The 18,875-nt window shown below is 31.8% G+C and overlaps 1 protein-coding gene across 3 annotated transcripts in view; it reads left to right on the plus strand.

Moving 5' to 3' along the window:
- Positions 1-18,875, plus strand: part of Kif20b (kinesin family member 20B) — a 62,041-nt gene that overhangs the window by 25,503 nt on the left and 17,663 nt on the right. For all 3 annotated transcript variants that reach the window (XM_015500110.2, XM_048801728.1, XM_048801727.1), the window contains exons 19-25: positions 3,338-4,571; positions 4,890-5,028; positions 5,940-6,059; positions 7,659-7,719; positions 14,948-15,073; positions 16,432-16,559; positions 17,842-17,997. In XM_015500110.2, coding sequence (XP_015355596.1) covers positions 3,338-4,571; positions 4,890-5,028; positions 5,940-6,059; positions 7,659-7,719; positions 14,948-15,073; positions 16,432-16,559; positions 17,842-17,997 — 1,964 coding nt within the window. The remainder of the gene's footprint in view (positions 1-3,337; positions 4,572-4,889; positions 5,029-5,939; positions 6,060-7,658; positions 7,720-14,947; positions 15,074-16,431; positions 16,560-17,841; positions 17,998-18,875) is intronic.

Here is an 18,875-nt window from a genome sequence, read left to right on the forward strand (position 1 = left end):
CCCATAATGGAATTATATGATTATAGCTGCCAAAGAACATTTAGACAATTGGGTGAACAAAAAAACATGAATTATATTTGAAAAATGAAAAATTAAAGTTATTTTTGGTGGATACATTGCTGAAAGTGAAACTGGGTAAATTCTTGGGTGTGACAGGGAGGTGAAATTTCTACATTATGCAGTGATTCTTAGCTGAGGGCATATTCTCACTGGGGCCAAAATAGTATCCTTTTCTTTTTGGTACTGGGAATTGAACCCAGAGGTGCTTAACCAGTGAGTCACATCATCAGCCCTTTTTATTTTTTGAGACTGGGTCTTGCTAAGTTGCTTAGGGTCACGCTAAGTTGCTGAAGCTGGCTTTCAACTTTCCACCCTCTTTCCTCAGCCTCCCATGTTGCTGGGATTGCAAGTGTGTGCCACTGGGCCCAGTTACAAATCAGTATATTTAGAGGGTTAGGGAATTTTAATTTATCAAAAAGAGTTATAGGATTAAAAAATCTTAAGAATAATTACATAAGATGCTTTCTTCCACTTTATATATATTATTTGAAAGTCCTCAGAAATGGTTATATGTTTTCTTTATTTTGCTAACAGCTTCAACTGTGGTTAGTGAATAGGAATATAGAACCTTATTTGCAGGTAGGATGGCAGATTTCAATTTACAAAGCATTTTATGATCTCAAAAGTGCTGCTGCCTCTATTGAACAGATTTTACATCCATGGGATGATGTCATCTATCAAATAGGGTGCACAAGACATAACTACCTGACATTTTGTATTTGACTCTTAAGGGACAATGACATGTAGTAGGGCTGCCAGATAGGTGCTTTGTAATGAAGCAACTGATGTTTAGATCTCAGATGTATTGGTGATTATCAGCTTCAAGAAATTTCCAGAAATAATGCCTAGAGTATTGATTCTCATAGTATTGCATATAAAAGATACCCCAGACTTATCAAATTATTATCTTTGGGATGTGGTCCCAGGAATCTGCATTTAATAAGCACCCTGTGTAATTCTTCTCAAACTAAAAATCACTATTATATATAAATGTTTAAAGAGAGGACCCTAATTTTTTTATTAATTTTTAAAATTTGTATATGACAGTGGAGTGCATTACAATTCATATTACACATGTAGAGCACAATTTTCTTATCTCTGGTTGTTTACAAAGTATATTTTCACCAATTCATGTCTTCTTACATGTACTTTAAATAATGATGCCCATCACATTCCACCATCATTTCTAACCCCATGCCCTCTCACTTCCGCTCCCACCCCTCTGCCCTGTCTAGAGTTCATCTATTTCTCCTATGCTCCTCATCCCTACCCCACAATGAATCAGCCTCCTTATATCAGAAAAAACATTTAGCATTTGAGGACCCTAAATTTGAAAACAAGAATGTAAATTAATATAACTGGGGGTATGTCAGATTTATGAATTTTTGTGTATATCTAGAACCAGAATAGGTTACTTGTTGTGAACATGTATTATAAAGATATATATTTGTAAACATATTTATAAACATGTTTGTAAAGATATGTACATATTTATAAGGATATACCCAAACATTTATAAAGATTATTTTGGCAGAGTGATGTGTCTTAGAGATAGAAAAGAATATACATATTGTAGTTAAAGTTCAAAAATATTTAGATTTATTATTTAGGATAAATCAGACACAGATCGTGTGCCATCAGGGAATTTTGGAGTCTAGTAGCTAAGAGAGACAAACATGTTTCAATAAAGTCTAAGGAGCTGAGATGCGTCGAATAATGGGTATATTTTCAGTATAATGAAAATACCCTCTTTCAATTCAGTGGGCAGCTACCAAGTGAAAGTAAAAAGTTTGTTAACAAGGAGAATTTCAAGCCCTGTCTCCTTTATAAACTGCCTTTGCCCTTATGGATAAGCACCTCGTGTGCTTACTGTTATATTTGGGAACTTTATGCATGAGGAATTTGACTCCTAGTTACTTAGTGAGGATATCATATAAAAATATAGGTGAATTCCACAGGTAAATGGTTAGTGAGGTGTGAATGAAGATCAAAAGTACAATACAAAGTTGAATGACACAGCAATGTTGTAAAGAAAGTTTACATGTAAACATCAAACCATGAAGTGAAAAAAAATAAAAAGGAAGAAAGCATGAAAAAAAATAAAAAGGAAGAGTTAAATTCTTGTCTGTTTTGAAATAAAATTCCTTGGATGTGAAACACTCATCCATCTGACCCTTATTATTACAACAGAAATAGTATGGAAGCATTAAAATATACAGATATAAACTTTTATGTCTAAAATTTATATAATAGAATTGAGTATTATCTTTCAAAATTTAATCATAGAATCTATGAGAAAAATTAAAAAAAATATAATCAGGCAGTTTTGTGAGGTAGGTTTATTTGTCAAAATGAGTATAATGAAGTAAACTTCAGCTAGTAGCTCATTTACTATGGGAAAAGTTTAACTATGCCAACTATAAATTTTGAACTTGTTGTATTTATATAACATTTACAAAAAGGTTTAACATACATTGTATATTAATTCATTTAAAACTCTTAGCACTATTTTTAGAGTAAGTAGAGCAAACAGAGATATCCTTATTCTGGAAATGTGGATCATGAGCCTGAAAAACTTCTCATTTTTAATTAGCCAAATCCTTTTGTACAGATATTCAGGTTCTGTTAATAGCTAACTATATCCAAAGCACAGTGTTATAATCTCATTTGTTTTCTTGTTCTCCATAGTAACTCTGGGATAGGTGGATAGGTAGATAATATTTTCATTTTATATTTGAGGAAATGGAAATAGGATTAAGCGTTTTATGGATGAGCTAGTGAACGATAAGCCTATGTTAAATGACTTCTGAGAATTTCAGCTGTTTCTCCATTGATTTAGTTATGAAAATTAAAGGTACTTAATTTGTAAATCACTAATATTATAAATTCCATGATATGATTGTACTTTATAACTTTAAAGTTCTTGGATGAAGATGTCTGCCTAGGGTGTCTCATTATGATCCCCTCTTCTCTGATAACGTAGTTTGTGGTATGAACTTTAAATAATAATGAAATTTATACAAGGTAAGTTGAAAAACTAATAATACTACTCAAGTAGCTATCATCAGTTTGCTATCCCTCTTTTGCTAACTCTGCATTAACTTGTATAATTTTTATATAAATGGGTTTGTAGTAAATAATTTTTTTCTTTTTTTTAAATAGCTTATTTTGGTTTTTCATTAAAAGTTAACTTTCATATTCGAATATTGGCTTATATAGTAATATTTTAGTTTTATTAAAGTTTTCAAGATTAATAATAATATTCTTATTTTTAAAGGACCTATGCTTATTGCTTCAATTATCACTGAAGACCAAAAGAAAAGTGAAGAAATGCAACAGACCATTTCAGAAGATGGAAAAGGTATTAGAGTGTTACAAGAAAATAATGAAGAGCTGAAAACGCTTTTATTTACTATTCAGAATGAACTTAAAAATGAAAAGGAGGAAAAAGCAGAATTAAATAAAAAGATTGTTAGTTTGCAGCAAGAACTTTCTTTTTCTGAAAAAAAGAGTTTAAGTGTAGAAGTTCAACAAATTCAGTCAAATTATGAAAAAGCAATTGCTGAATTACAAATGCAGAAAGATATAAATCAAGAATTGGAGGAAAAGATCATGAAATTATCAAAGGAGATAGAAACTGCAACGAGGAACATCACAAACAATGTTTCACAAATAAAATTAATGCAAACAAAAATAGATAAACTACGTTCGCTTGATTCCATTTCCCAGATCTCAAACATAGATTTACTCAATCTCAGGGATCTTTCAAATGGTTCTCAGGAACATAATTTACCAAACACAGAGTTACACCTTTTAGATAATGAGTTTTGTGTAGATAAACAGGTTAAAGAATGTCCTATTCAGGAACTCAATAGGGAAAGCTCATTCCATTCCAGTATTGAAGCTATTTGGGAAGAATGTAAGGAGATAGTGAAGGCTTCATCCAAAAAAAGCCATCAGATTCAGGAATTGGAACAACAAATTAAAGAATTACAGGCAGAAATAAAAGGCTATAAGGATGAAAACAATGAACTGAAAATGAAAGAGAGGAAGGAGAAGAATCAAGGTGATCTACTAAAAGAAAGAGAAAATCTTATAAAGCAGCTGGAAGAAGAACTGCAAGAAAAAAGTGTTAGTCTTGATGTTCAGGTACAGCTTGTAGTTGAAGGAAAGAGAGCACTTTCAGAACTTACACAAGATGTTGCTTGTTATGAAGCCAAAATAAAAGAACTTGAAACAATTGTAGAGACTCAGAAAGATGATTGTAGGCATTCAGCCAAGTTACAGCAAGACATTTTAGAAAAAGAATCTATCATCTCAAAGCTAGAAAGAAATCTAAAGGAATTTCAAGCAAATCTTCAAGATTCTATGAAAAACACCCAAGATTTAAGTGCAAAGGAAGTCAAGTTGAAAGAAGAAATTACCCAATTAACAAGTAATTTGCAAGATATGAAGCATTCACTTCAATTAAAGGAAGAAGAAAAAGAAACCATCAGTCAAGAAGCAGAAAAGTAAGTAAATCTTATTTAAACTGTTGAAAAATTTGCAAAGCATTTATTTTTCTATTAAACGGGCATAATTTCATCTAGTCAAATATGGTGTGTATGATGAATGAAGGACTCAAACTCTGTTCCTATAAACCTTTAGAAGCAAAAGTTATCTGTAAACATTGGCCTACTTAAAAAAATACTAATGAAATCCTCTGATTCATAATTTGTATATTCCAAATTTGTGAAGATAAGTAATTTTGTAAATATTATTACCAGTTCACATGATGATCCTAGGTGGTTAATGGTGTGTAACTATAGAAAAGTGATTGTGTTTTTTAGATTGAAAGAGGAGCTCTGTGCAAGCTCTGCTCTTACCCAGAATCTCAAAGCAGATCTTCAGAGGAAGGAAGAAGATCATGCTGAGCTGAAAGAGAAACTTACTGATGCCAAAAAGCAGATTGAGCAAGTACAGAAAGAGGTAGGTTATTTGAAAAGTTGTGTGGCTAATGATAAAGATCATTTCCCTTACCTAGAAAGTGTAGACACTAATTTTAGGATTTAACAGAACACTTTTTAACTTTAATTTTTCTTTAAATGATAACAGTTATTTCACAAAAGAAAATTTAACCAATTTAAACAAACTAGAAAAGGCCAAAATTAAGAAAACTATGTGCCTTATGTAGGATTAGAGTATTTTTTTCCTTTTAAGGACTGTTAAAATTGAATTCCTCCAAAAATTAAGAAGTAGCTTTTCTTTGCAGATGATATTATTTAGCAAAGTATGTAGTGCAGCTTTTATAATAACAAGTTTTTTATTAAAATTTTATTATTCTAAATTAAAAATGTACAAAAATATATTTAGTGAGAAGAAAATCTTTCCCACTTCTCCCAGCACTTGTTTCCCTGCAAGTGTTGCTAATTACCTCTTTATCTATGCTTCTCCCTTCCTCCCTCTGTCATTTTTACCTTCTCCTTAAAAAATGGAAACATACTGATGCTTTTTCCACCTATTATACTATGTATAATAGTATACATTATTTTGCTGGGTGTGGTGGTACACGCCAGTAATCCCAGTGGCTCAAGAGGCTGAGGCAGGAGGATCATGATTTCTAAGCCAGCTTCAACAACTTGGTGAGGCCCTTACTCAGTGAGACCCTGCCTTTAAAAAAAATACAAAAAGGGCTGAGGATGTGACTTGGTGGTTAAGTGCCCATGAGTTCAATCCTTGGTACCTTAAAAAAAAATAATAGTATACATTATTTTATTATTATCTATATACTTTTCTAATGCATTTTTAGAGGACATGAATTTTGAACCAGTGGCTGTGAATTTAACAAAAAGCAACAGTTGAAAAAGTATTAAGTATGTTTTATAAACATTACTTTGTAGGTGTCTATAATGCGTGATGAGGAAAAATTACTGAGGAGTAAAATTAATGAACTGGAGAAAAAGAAAAACCAGTGTTCTCAGCAAATAGATCTGAAACAGCGAACCATTCAGCAACTTCAGGTAACATTTTTATTTTTAATGATGAATTAAATACTTTCTGTTGGTATATTTTATTGTCTAATTAACTATGTAAGTTCATTTTTAATAATAAATTCTGTCTTGAGTTTTTTTTTTTATTCTGATGATTAGACTCAGTTCTTTGCACATGCTAGGCAAGTGTTCTTTTCTAAAATTAAAAAATAATTTTTTGTTTTACTTAAATAAGTCAATAGTGACTTGCTTCTTACAAATATGATATGGAAAAGAAAAAGTAGCAACTTTATAGTGGAGAAACCTAGCAAGATACCACCTTAAACCAAGTGTTCAAGTGTAACAACCATTAGTATTAAGTCATATTGATGCATGTACTTCCTGATATCGCTGTGATGAGAGTGCACATCCCTTCCGTGGCAATCTTCCCCCAAAATGATAACCTCTGTCTATTTATTCAAGAGAAAACATCTTATATACCCAAGTCAAGGATGTCGTACATAATACTTACGTATTATAAAGTATCAAGGTCATTAAAAAAAAAGGAAAGACTGAGGAACTATCATAGATTGAAGGAGATCAAGGAGATATGATGACTGAATGCAGTATTATATCTTGAGGGGATCCTAGAATAGAAAAAAGATACCAGTGAAAAATTGGTGAATTGTGGTGAAGGTTGTAGTATAATTAATAATATTATACCAATGTTAATTTCTTGATTTTTGATAAATATATCAGGTGTTGTAACATTGGGAGAAGCTGAGTTAAGGTCATACAACACATTTCCCTGCTACCTGAAAATTTTTTGTAAATCTAAAAATAATTAAAAATAAAACAGAAGTATTATAACAAATTTTTTCAAAAAGACACTTGAAAAGCAAAATTCCTTTATTGTAAATGGTTCTATTTTGCTTGGTATCAATTACGATAGGCAATAATTAAAAAAACAAAGATTTGCTGATTCCTTTCATTTTTGCTTTTAAATGAAGCATGCTAATGAATAGTCAGGTATAAACATGTTTTTAATTCTTAGTATAATCTTAATATAGCTGTTTATTCTTTTATAATAGGGCTAAGATGTGCAGATTTTATGATTCTGCCCAAGACTTTATAAAGTTAGGAGATAGTGATAAAATTAGATGAGATTGGAATGAAGTTTGGATTACCTGACAGATTAGAATTATAGGATTCCAGTTTTTATAATTTAATCTTGCTTCCTAAGACTCCTATTACTTTTTCCAAATCTTGCACCTAGATATTGCACCTAGGCTCTTTCCTTCATTTTGAGTTTACTGCTGGTGAACTTTATTTATAATGGTTTTCTTGCTTCTTTTATTAAGTACATAGTGGCTTTCTATTTGTTCATTTCTGCATTTTGTAATATGTGAGAAAACATTTACCTAGAATATTGAACAAGTTGACTGGGTCATAAATTAAAAGTATATAGTGTTTTTGTGTGTTTTCCAATTATCCTTTTCACTCTACTTTTTTTTTTTTTTTTTTGAGATTGGCATTCAACTGTACAGGAGACTGATTTTAGACTTAATTTTGATCCCTGTTTTTAAGATCCACTATTAAATATTGTTAAGGATTGAAGTTATGTTTATTTTATATTCTTTCATTTTGTAGGAGCAGTTAAATAATCAAAAGGTGGAAGAAGCTCTACAACAATATGAGAGAATGTGCAAAGGTCAGGAATAAATTTCTATTTCCAATACTAAAATAACTGCAAAATAGATAGTTACAATAGCAATGACTAAGATTTTCCTTTGAAGTTTATTCTTTTAGTGGACTGAGGATGTAGCTCAATGGGTAGAGCCCAGGCTTAGCATATGTGAGGCCCTGGTTTCGATTGCCAGAAAAAAAAAAAAAATTAAGTTTATTCTCAGAAGAATTGAAGACTAAAACAATAAGCAATATTCAGTCAATGCAACATTAGTTTCTTGGTAATGACTAGTGTTTTGTGAAAAATAAAGTCAGTTAAAGTTACATAGTTTACAATGATTATAATAGTCTATAGACAAAATTGTGAGAATATATATCAGATAAAATAACCTTTAAAATTAAAATTTATAATTTTAAAGAGTTTTTAAAAATGATACCATTTTAGATTCAAATCATAGTTGCTGAATTATACTTTTTTTCTTCAATTGTATTGCTTTGTTTTGAAATAAAAATTTTATAAATTTTATAAACATTTCTGATATTAAAATTACACAGATTTCCTCTTTGCTACATCATTCATTCCTTAACTTTTTAGTTGTATGAGTGATAGAACTGAAATTTAAAGGTAGATTGGCTTCACTCGCCTCAAGACACTTATCATTAATCCATGCTGTTTATACTTGGTCAACAAAATAGAAGGAGTACAACCAGATTATTATTTATTTAGATGAGATATCCATTGATGTGGTAAATATGGCTGTGAAAATATGTCTCTGCACACAGTCTGTTTTTATCTTTCCTGTATCTTTGTCCCTAAATATACCCTATTTCTGTAAAATTGTCTTTTTCGCGGTGGGTGGGGGGTAGGGAATACTGTGGATTGAACCTAGGGGTACTCACTATACCACTGAACTACATCACCATTCCTTTCAATTTTTATTTTAACACAGGGTTTCCTGAAGTTGCTGAGAGTCATGCTAAGTTGCCAAGGCTGGCCTGTGTTAGCCTCCCAAGTTGCTCAGATTGTAGGCATGTGCCACCACATGCAATATATTTCCATATTTTAGGATTCCCCTTTATTTTAGCTCCTTGTCATTGTTAGCAATTGTGGATAGATTTTAGCTATTCTGAAAATGTTCCTTGGACCAGGGTGCCTATAATTTTTATTGTATTTATATTTTTCGTTTCTGCCAAATACTGAGAAATGTTTCATAAGCCCACTGTGACTACTATATGACTGCTCATCTTTTCCAAGTTCTTGTAGCTTGCTCCCAAGTCACTTATAACCTTCATACTTTCAAATCTGTTAGCTTTTTTCAATCCCTACTTGGCTTCTTATGTTATTTTGATGTTATTTTTCCACCTTCCATTTCCTCATTTTCACTTTTAATAAGCATTTATGGTATGTGAGTATAATATAAAGGTACTATGTAATTCCCCCTCTTTTGAAAGTCTCTAGCTTTACCTTTTGTGATCTATTCTTTGCTAGATACCTACCTCTCTTTCAGAATGAGTCACACTACTCTGGCAACTTTCCTGATAAATGCATTATCTTTTTTTAAATTTATTTTTTATTTTTTTTGGGGTGCTGTGCATCTAGCTAGGTCATCACATATGCTAGGCTAATGCCCTAAAACTGAGCTGCATCCCGAGCCCATATCATCTTCTTTCTTCCCTTTATTTTCTCGCTTGATTTACTCCTAGGACTTTGGTTATATAGGAGACATTATCCTACAAAGAATGAAACAAAAATGGCATCTTTAGATCATAAGGCTTTCCCTAACTTCTAAATTTCTATTTAAATACTGAATGCCTTTCATTTTGCTATCTTCTTAAATTATTTTTTTAAGTTAAGATAATATGTACATATGTCATAAATTTACTCTTTAAAATTATATACCCTTTAAAAAGTTTAATGGACCATAGTGTATTCACAAGGTTGTTCAGCTAGTACCACTAATTCCAGAACATTTTGTTATTCCAAACACAAACTCTATATCACTAATCATTCTTCCTTGATACCTTCCCTCCAACCCCTGTCAGTTACAAATCTACTTTTCATTTTTTTTGGATTTGCCTATTGTAGAGATTGTATGTTAAGGGGATTCATATAATATATATCTTTTTGTGTTTGACTTCTTTAATTTAGCATAATGTTTTTAATTTTCATCCATGTCATGTGTCATCCCTTTTTATGGATGAATAAATATTTCATTTTATGGATAAGCCACATTTTATTTATGCATCAGTTCATGGACATTTAGATTGTTTCTACGTACAAGTTTTAGAGTAAAACTATGTGCAAGTTTATGTGCATGTTTTCAGTTCTCTTTGGGATGTTGTATGCCTACTGAGGGTAACTGCTGGGTCACGTGATAACTTTGAGGAATTGCCAAACTGCTTTTTTTTTTTTCCCCTAGTTGTAGATAGACACATTACCTTTACTTTATTTATTTTTATTGTGGTGCTGAGGATCAAACCCAGTACCTGACATGTGCTAGATAAGTACTCTACCACTGAGCTACAACCCCAGCCCACCAAATTGCTTTTTTTCAACAAGCTGCATCATTTTACATTTCTACCAGCAAAAGGTGAGGGTTCCAGTTATTATCACTAGTACTTTTTTATTTTAGAAATATTATTGCCAATTATATTAGTTTCATAAGCTTCTCTAACAAAGTACCACAAACTGGATGGCTTAAAACAGAAATTTGTTTTTTCTCAGTAACAGGCCAGAAGTACATGTATTAATAGGACTATGTTCTGTCTGAAGAGTCTAGGAAGGGCTCCTTTCTTGTCCTTTCTAGCTTTTGATAGATGGTGGCAATTCTGGGTATTCTTTGACTTGTAGCAGCATGATTCCAATCTCTGCCTCTTGTCTTCTCATGGTATCTTCCCTCTGTGTATATCTGTGTCTTCTCTCCATTGGTTCTACCAAATTTTTATCTTATAAGCACACCATTTGTGTTGGATTTAGGGCCCATCCAAATCTACTATGCGCTCATTCTTTATTTGATTGTATCTGCAAAACTCCTATTTCCAAATAAAATCATATCCATCTATTCATAATTGTGGACATGAATTTTGGGGATGCTTTTTAGCCTGATGTTCTAGTAGGTATAAAGTGGTATATCATGGTTTTAATTTGCATTTCCCTATGATATTGACTATTTTTTTATTTTTAGAGTAATTCACATTTTTAAATTGGGTTTTTTGGCTGGGCATGGTGGTGCATACCTGTAATCTCATCAGCTCGGGAGGCTGAGGCAGAAGGATAGCCAGTTCAAAGCCAGCCTCAACAAAAGCAAGGCTCTAAGCAACTCAGTGAAACCCTGTCTCTAAATAAAATACAAAATAGGTGTGGGGGGTGTGGCTCAGAGGTCAAGAGCCTGAGTTCTATCTCTGGTAACAACAACAAAAAAATTGATTATTTGTGCATTTGTTATGGAGTTGTAAGAATGCTTTGTGTATTTTGAATACTAGACCTTTATCAGATAAATGATATGCTAATGTTTCTCCTGTTCTGGAGTGACTCTTTTGGGGTTGGAAAGGGTTCTTATAAATGCTAAGCAAATGCTTTATCATTGAGTTCCACCTGCTCCCCTTTTTTGATAGTGTTCTTCAGTGCACAAACATTTTCCAAAATTTTGATGAAGTCCAATTTATCTACATTCTTTTAGTTACTTGTGCAGTCAAAATGGTGTCATGTCTAAGAAACCAGTCTTCTGTGTACTCTTTTATAGAAAGAGTACTTTTATAGAAAAATATTCTTTTAACTGTTATATTTAAGTCTTTGGCCCATTTAGAGTTAATGTATTTGAGTATAATGTTGTATATTATGTGAGGTAGGTTTCCAACCTCATTATTTTGTATATGGATAGTCAGTTGTTCCAGCCTTATTTATTGAAAAAACTGTAATTTCCCTGGTTACATTATCTCTACTGCTTTGTGGAAAATAAGTGGTTTATAAATGTTTATTTCCAGGCCTTCTGAGCCACATCCCCAGCCCTACTTTGTATTTTATTTAGAGACTGGGTCTCACTGTTGCCTTGCTTTTGCTGAGGCTGGCTTTGAACTTGCGATCCTCCTGCCTCAGCTTCCCGAGCTGCAGGGATTATAGGTGTGCGCCACTGTGCCTGGCACTTTCCAGGCTTTCATTACTATTCCATTGATCTATATGTCTGTCCTTATGCTTGTGTTTTATCTTATCGTTACAGTGGTTTTGTAGTAAATTTTGAAATTGGGAAGTCTGAATTCTCCCACCTTTTAAAGATGTCTTTGTTGATTTGGGGTGTATTGCATTTCCACATGAATTGTAGGTCTGCCTGTAAATTTACCAAAAAAAGCCATTTAGAATTTTAGAGGGGATTATGCTGTCTGTAGATCTAATTGGTGAGATTAGTATTTAACCATATTAATCATGCATAAGGGATGTCTTTTCATTTAAGTTATAATTTCTTTTGATGATGGTCTTTAGTTTTCAGTATATAAATTTTGAACATCTGTCTGTTGAGAATGGGTTTTTAAAAAAACTTTACCTACATTCTCATTTTTTTAAAAAAAATGGAATTGTTAATACCAGTTTTGGATTATTCACTGCTAGTGCATAAATTGTATTTAATTATATCAGTCTTATATTATGTGACTGCTGACCTGGTTTGTGGATGCTAACAAAATGTATGTATATTCGGGTTATTTGTATGTGTGTGTTTCTTTGGGTTTTCTATCTGTAGGTCATGTCTTCTACAAATAGAAATAGTTTTATTTCTTAATTTCTAATCTATTTGCCTTATGTCTTTTTCTTGCATGCTTTCTCTGGCTAAACTCTGTAGAACACTGTTGACAAGAGGTGGTAAGAACAGACATGCTTGTCCTCTTCCTGATATTCGGGGAGAGTTTACATTCTTATTTTTATAATGTTAGGTATGAGTTTTTACAGATTTCTTTTATCAGGTTGAGAGAATTCCCTTCTATTCTTACTTTGTTGAATGTTTTTATCATGAAAGATTGTTGGATTTTGTCAGATTTTTTTATGTTTGTTTAGATGATTGCTGTAGTTTTGTTCTGTACCAATACATTGCATTTTGTTGATTAGTTTTATATATTGAGCTAAACTTAAATCCTGGGATAAATCCTATGAGATTATGGTATAGAATGGTTTTATATCTTGCTAGATTCAGTTTGCTATTATTCTGTTGAAAAATTTTTCATCAGTATTCATAAGGGATTTTGGCTGATAGCTTTCTTTTCTTGTGCTGAGTCTGGTTTTAGGATCCAAAAGTTGGATTCTGCTTGTTGTATCTTAACCTTCTGAATATCAGTTGCCACTACTGATCTCTTCTGTTTCCATTGCTTGGACCAGGGAATTAGTATATGGTAGTTCTCTAATCAAATCTTTTCTACCTAATTTTGAACATAAAGTTTTATTGGAACATAGGAACACACATTTTTCTTTATATTAGCTATGACTATATTCATGCTATATGGTAGAGGTAAATAGTTGGGACAGACTTTAAAATGGTTATTCTTTGAATTTTCACAGAAAATTGTTTTGCCCATTCATTTAAATAATCTATTGTTTACCCTTACACTCAGATAACAGTATCTAAATTCTGTTACTTTCTCCCAGTGGCTTCTCAGTTTTGTCCTATCCCATTGCAGGTCTTATATCAAATATACTTTCTCATATAACCATACAGCTAGGTTAAATTTTTCTAAAATTCTTCTTTCATGTGTCATGTTTCTATTAAATGCTTTCATTCAGTTTATATTGCCCACACAATAAACTTTCACCCTCTAGCCTGACATTCCATCATACCTTTTTCTAGCCTAATACTGTATAATCTTTCTATTCTATCCAGACTAATTTGTTTTGTTCTCCAACTTGCCCTGTTTTGTTTTCCAACTTGCCTTTATTCCTGTGAGAAAGAAAGGAAATGAAAGATCATATTTCCTTTGGAAATTTTTTATCTCAAGCAAAAGACACCAAGAATGCAGGGTTTTTTTTCGGGGGGGGGGGGCCCTTATTCATATAATCACACACAGATCTANGGGGGGGGGGGGACCTTTATTCATATAATCACACACAGATCTATTTTATTCTTTTTTTTAATCACCTCTTTAAACCACATTCCTTTTTTTTTTTTTTTTTAAGACACAGTACCTTTATTTTATTTATTTATTTATTTTTATGTGGTGCTGAAGATCGAACCCAGTGCCTCTCAACGTGTGCTAGGCGAGCACTCTACTAATGAGCCCCAGCTCCAACTTCATATACTTCATATTGTTTTAAGTTTGCTTTATGTACACTTTGAGGGAGGTGTTCCTTGGGTTTATCTAATTTAAAGCAGCCTCAAGTTGAATTGTACATTTCTAGCTTATCACCTCTGACATCAGCACTAGTTCTTTGAAATGAGTCCTGTGCTGTGCCATCATCAGAGGCAACAAACTGATCTTTCCTCTTTTTCTGTTTCTTGCATACAGTGTTAACATAGCAAATTCCCCCACCCCCCCCCCCCCCCAGTACCAGGGATTGAACCCAGGGCACTTAACCACTAAGCCATATCCCCCGCCCTTTTTATTTTCATGTGGGGCCTTGCTAAGTTGCTGAGACTGGCTCTAAATTTGCAATCCTCTTGCCTCAGCCTCACAAGATGCTGGGATTACAGGCATGCACCACTTCGAGCCAGTGACTTAAAATAGAATTCTTTATAAGTCATTACTGTAATAGTTTTTCAAGGACCAGAAACAATTTTGGCAAGGCTAGTAGCACTTTCATTCCTGAGAAATTGGTTTTAAAAATACTAGACATAAATATTTGATTTTGATTAGTTTTCTAGAAAAAGTATCTACTTGAGATAAGATTTTTTTTAAAAAAGGTCAAATTGGGATTGAGTCTTTTTTAATTTTAGAAGGTAAAGATTTTAGTTTTGGCTTGAGAATATTAATGCTAAAAATAAGTGTCTTGCCAAATAAATTTTCTTCTAGATTCTTATGATTCGTGTTTATTAATAGTAACCTTTTTTTATTGGCAATTGCTAATTGTATCTGAAAAGATTTCTTTTCCATTCATCTATTTTGCAGTCATTTTGGTCTGTAAATCAGTTGTATTACCTCTAGTATTCTAGGCAGAGGATATTGCTGTGAACAAGATAAAGCTTCTGAGTATATGGAACTTTTATTTATTATAGTTGATAAAAGTATTTTAATTTTAGAAAATGTTAATTTGTAAAATATTTTTCTTAAATATGTAGATTTAAATGTTAAAGAGAAAATGATTAAAGACATGAGAATGACACTAGAAGAACAAGAACAGACTCAAGTAGAACAAGATCAAGTGCTCGAAGCTAAATTAAAGGAAGTTGAATGGCTGGCCACAGGTAAATCAAAACAGTCTTTGAGTTTCTTAATTTTTTTAGATTTCTTCCCATTTTAAAGTAATATGGAATTTATAATAATTTATAGTGGGAAATGGTGTGTTCTTTGAATGCCCTACTGCTTGTCATTTCTACTGTGATGAAAATCACTTTAAGTAAAATTGTATATAGTAAAGAAGGAATAATGACACTCTGTAATAACTTAGGAGTTTTAAGTTGCAAGTAACTTGCATTGTCCCTATGTGTTAAAAATAAGACTAGGCTTTCAACTGAATTTCACATTTATCAAGCTTTTAGCATTATCTTATACATCTCATAAATACTCAAGAGTATTATTGCTTTCAACATAAGATAAGTATGTACAAAAATATAACACTTATTAATAATTAAACGGTGTATGATTCTTGCAGAAAAGGCAAGAAATTTATTTATTTTGTTTTTATGTATTTTGTGGTGCTAGAGATCAAATCCAGGCCTTTGGGCATGCTGAACATATGTTCTTCCACTTAGTCTTCAAGAAATTTAGAATGAGGAAATAACCTATGCCATTTTATGTATGACCTTGGCAAGATACTTATCCTGTTTTAATTGTCATCCTCTGTAAAATGCTGCTGCTGATCATATGTACCATATATATACTTATTATGATTAAAGGAGATGATCAATGTAAGAGCACTTTGTAAACCCTAAAACAATATATTTGTGGATGAAGTGATGATGATGATGATGATTACGATGATTACATTCCACTTCATAGTTTCTTAGCCACTTTCAGAGTCCTGGCTTTCTTTTCTTTCTTTCTTTTTTTTTTTTTTTTGAGAACTACTTAAAACATAATTAATAGTAAAGTGAATTTATACTGTATACATTGAACATCAGTCATTTAATTTCTGAGAAGTCCCTGTAGTTTCTTTTCACTAAGAAGTCAGAAAGAACTCTTAAAAGTTCAACTGTTAGAGAGGGTGAGGTTGTTGGCTCAGTGGTAGAGCGCTTGCCTACCATGTGTGAGGCACTCCGTTTGATACTCAGCACCACATATAAATAAATAAAATAAAGATCCATTGAAAATTTTTAAAATACTTAAAAAAAATATTAAAAACAAGTTCAACTGTTAGAAATAGTCAGTTTTACTGGCAAATGAGATTGATCAAATTATATTATGTCCATGTTTGAATGTCACAATGAAGCCAACTGTTATGTATAATATAATGTACTAGTAAAACCATTAAAAATAGTCTCAGTTTCATATTGGTGTATATTTTTGGACTCTGCTGTTTTTTATCTATATCCCATGCCACATATTATCTCTACATGGTATATCTTTTTTATGTTTTTAAAATAATTTTGTGCCTTCAAATCAGAATTGGAAAAATGGAAGGAAAAGTGCAAAGACCTGGAAACCAAAAGTAATAAAAAGTCAAATAAAGAATTTGAGAATGATCCAGATATACTTAATAAAAAGCTCAGTAATCTTCAAGATGAATTACAGGTATGATTTCTATCTGTCTCTTCATTAATATTTCCAATAAGAAGTATTCAGTGTTTTATATTTTATAATTAATCCTGATATGTGTGAAATAATATTGGGGAAATATTAATATGTGTGTGTGTGTAAATAAAATTTTCAGCGCATGTTAAAATAACATGGGGGAAAACATTTTAAGATAGAAGTGCATTAATTAAAATGCAGTTATTAGATCCTCAATTTTGTATTTTATGCATTTAATTTTTAAGTCATCGTTTCTAATATTTTTGTTTCTATTTTTCTACTTCTTAAGTTTCTTATGCAGAAAATACTGCTATGGAGAAGAATCAGCAGAATTATTTTGATTACGACTAAACTAATCTTTTCAAAGTGTAATTATTAAACCAGAATAGAGTTGTGTATCTGAACACTGGCATACATATGAAACCATACTAAATAGTGGATATACTAAATAGTATTTATGTATGTTTTTCTTTTTTAGCTTTAACATGCTGTATGTAGAAAACAACATGAGGGAACATTTTTTTCCCCATGGGAGTTAATGAATTGTATATGCTATTATGAAAAATACTACATCTACCATATTAAGATATTTATAGTGAAAAGTATTGGTGTATTTTGCATAATTCTGAGATGTAAGCCCATGTCTTAGTTTATAAACTTTCTAATCTTGGAATGGACTGTCATAGTTTGTCTACTACTATGGTTTTAGGTACTTTTAAAGTGATGATTTTTTTTTTTGTTTGTTTCAAATGGAGTTTACTTAGAGTTTGAATGTAAAATATTAGATGCCTGAGAACCTAGATGATCTGTTGAAACCAATTTGAGAATTACTGATCTGTAATCTCTGTCCAGCTATTCTGCATGTTCCTTTAATGAAAGTCCTATTATACAAGATATTCTTTATTTGGCTCCTATACCAATAATATTTTATATTCAGAACTGTACAATTAGAGGTGACCACTACAAAATGCCCCCCTTGAATTTAGGATGACTTGAGTAATTGTAACTCTTTCAGAAATTTAAATGATTTCTTATTAAGCTCACTGATAAAATCTGTAAGTGCAGTTTATAGCAAAATAAATTTTATAAAGGAAAATACATCATCTAATATTTCTTTTTATAATCTACAATAATTCTGATCTTGTCATTAAATAAAAATAATTGTTTTATAATTTTTAAAAAGGTTACAAAGTGATGGGTTGCATGAAAATGTTATAAAACCAGATAGTATTACTGACAACTCAAGCATGTGATAATAACTTGGTACTATATATATTTACAGGAATCTGAGCAGAAATATAAAGATGATAGAAAGAAATGGTTAGAAGAAAAAATGATGCTTATCACTCAAGTCAAAGAAGCTGAGAGTCTACGAAACAAAGACATGAAAAAATATGCTGAAGATAGGGAGCGTTATTTAAAGCAACAAAAGGAAGTGGTTGGTAACAATTATGTTTTTGGTGCATTTCGTCAGCTTTCTTTTATATGGTTTGTTATATTTATTCCTGGGATTTTTTGCTAGAATCTCTGTGGTTGACTTCTTTTTTATTTTTTATTAAGGAAAATTTTGATTTTGTAAGATAACTTTTCTGTTTATCTTGACATTAACTTATGTTCCTCTCCCAAACCTTCTTTGGTACTAATTGTTGAACCCAGAGGTGCTCTACCACTGAGATACATCCCCAGCCCATTTTATTTTTTATTCTGATAGTGTCTCACTAAGTTTCCCAAGCTGGTCTCAAACTAAGGATTCTCCTGCCTCATCCTCCTGAGTTGTTGGGATCAAAGGCCTGTACCACCATGACTGGCTTCACTTACGTTCTTGTTCTAACTGTCCTCAGTTCATTTAGCAAATTGGGAAATTGTCTCTCAATATGTAGATACTGAATTTAAAAATCTCTTCCTTTTGGACTGCTACAGTTTTCCCTACAGTATTTTAAACTTTGAGCATTTTGAACTGCAGATTCTAATGTGAGTGTATTTTACTTCAAAAGTCAATTTTAGCAAGGCTTTGTAAAAAGTTAATAGTTTCTAGAATATAGGTAGAAAGGATGTTTAGTTTTTCATTGGCTAATTGTAGCTCTGTGATTCCATCTTAGCCTGTTTGTGTTTTTTTTTTCTTCTTTTTTTACTCTTCCTGTTTTAATTGTCAGACTGTTTGACACACAGAAAAAAGAGTCATCAAACATATTTAAATAAAAAAGTAGTTTTATTAATCATAATAGTAACTTGGCAGTGTCATATTGTTATCTGTTGGTCTTTTCTCTGCTTATGATAAAACTTGACTGAAGCTAAACTTTTCTATGAAAAGAAGAC

The sequence above is a fragment of the Marmota marmota genome, unplaced genomic scaffold, assembly GCF_001458135.2.
Source record: "Marmota marmota marmota unplaced genomic scaffold, marMar, whole genome shotgun sequence".
Lineage (NCBI taxonomy): Eukaryota > Metazoa > Chordata > Mammalia > Rodentia > Sciuridae > Marmota > Marmota marmota.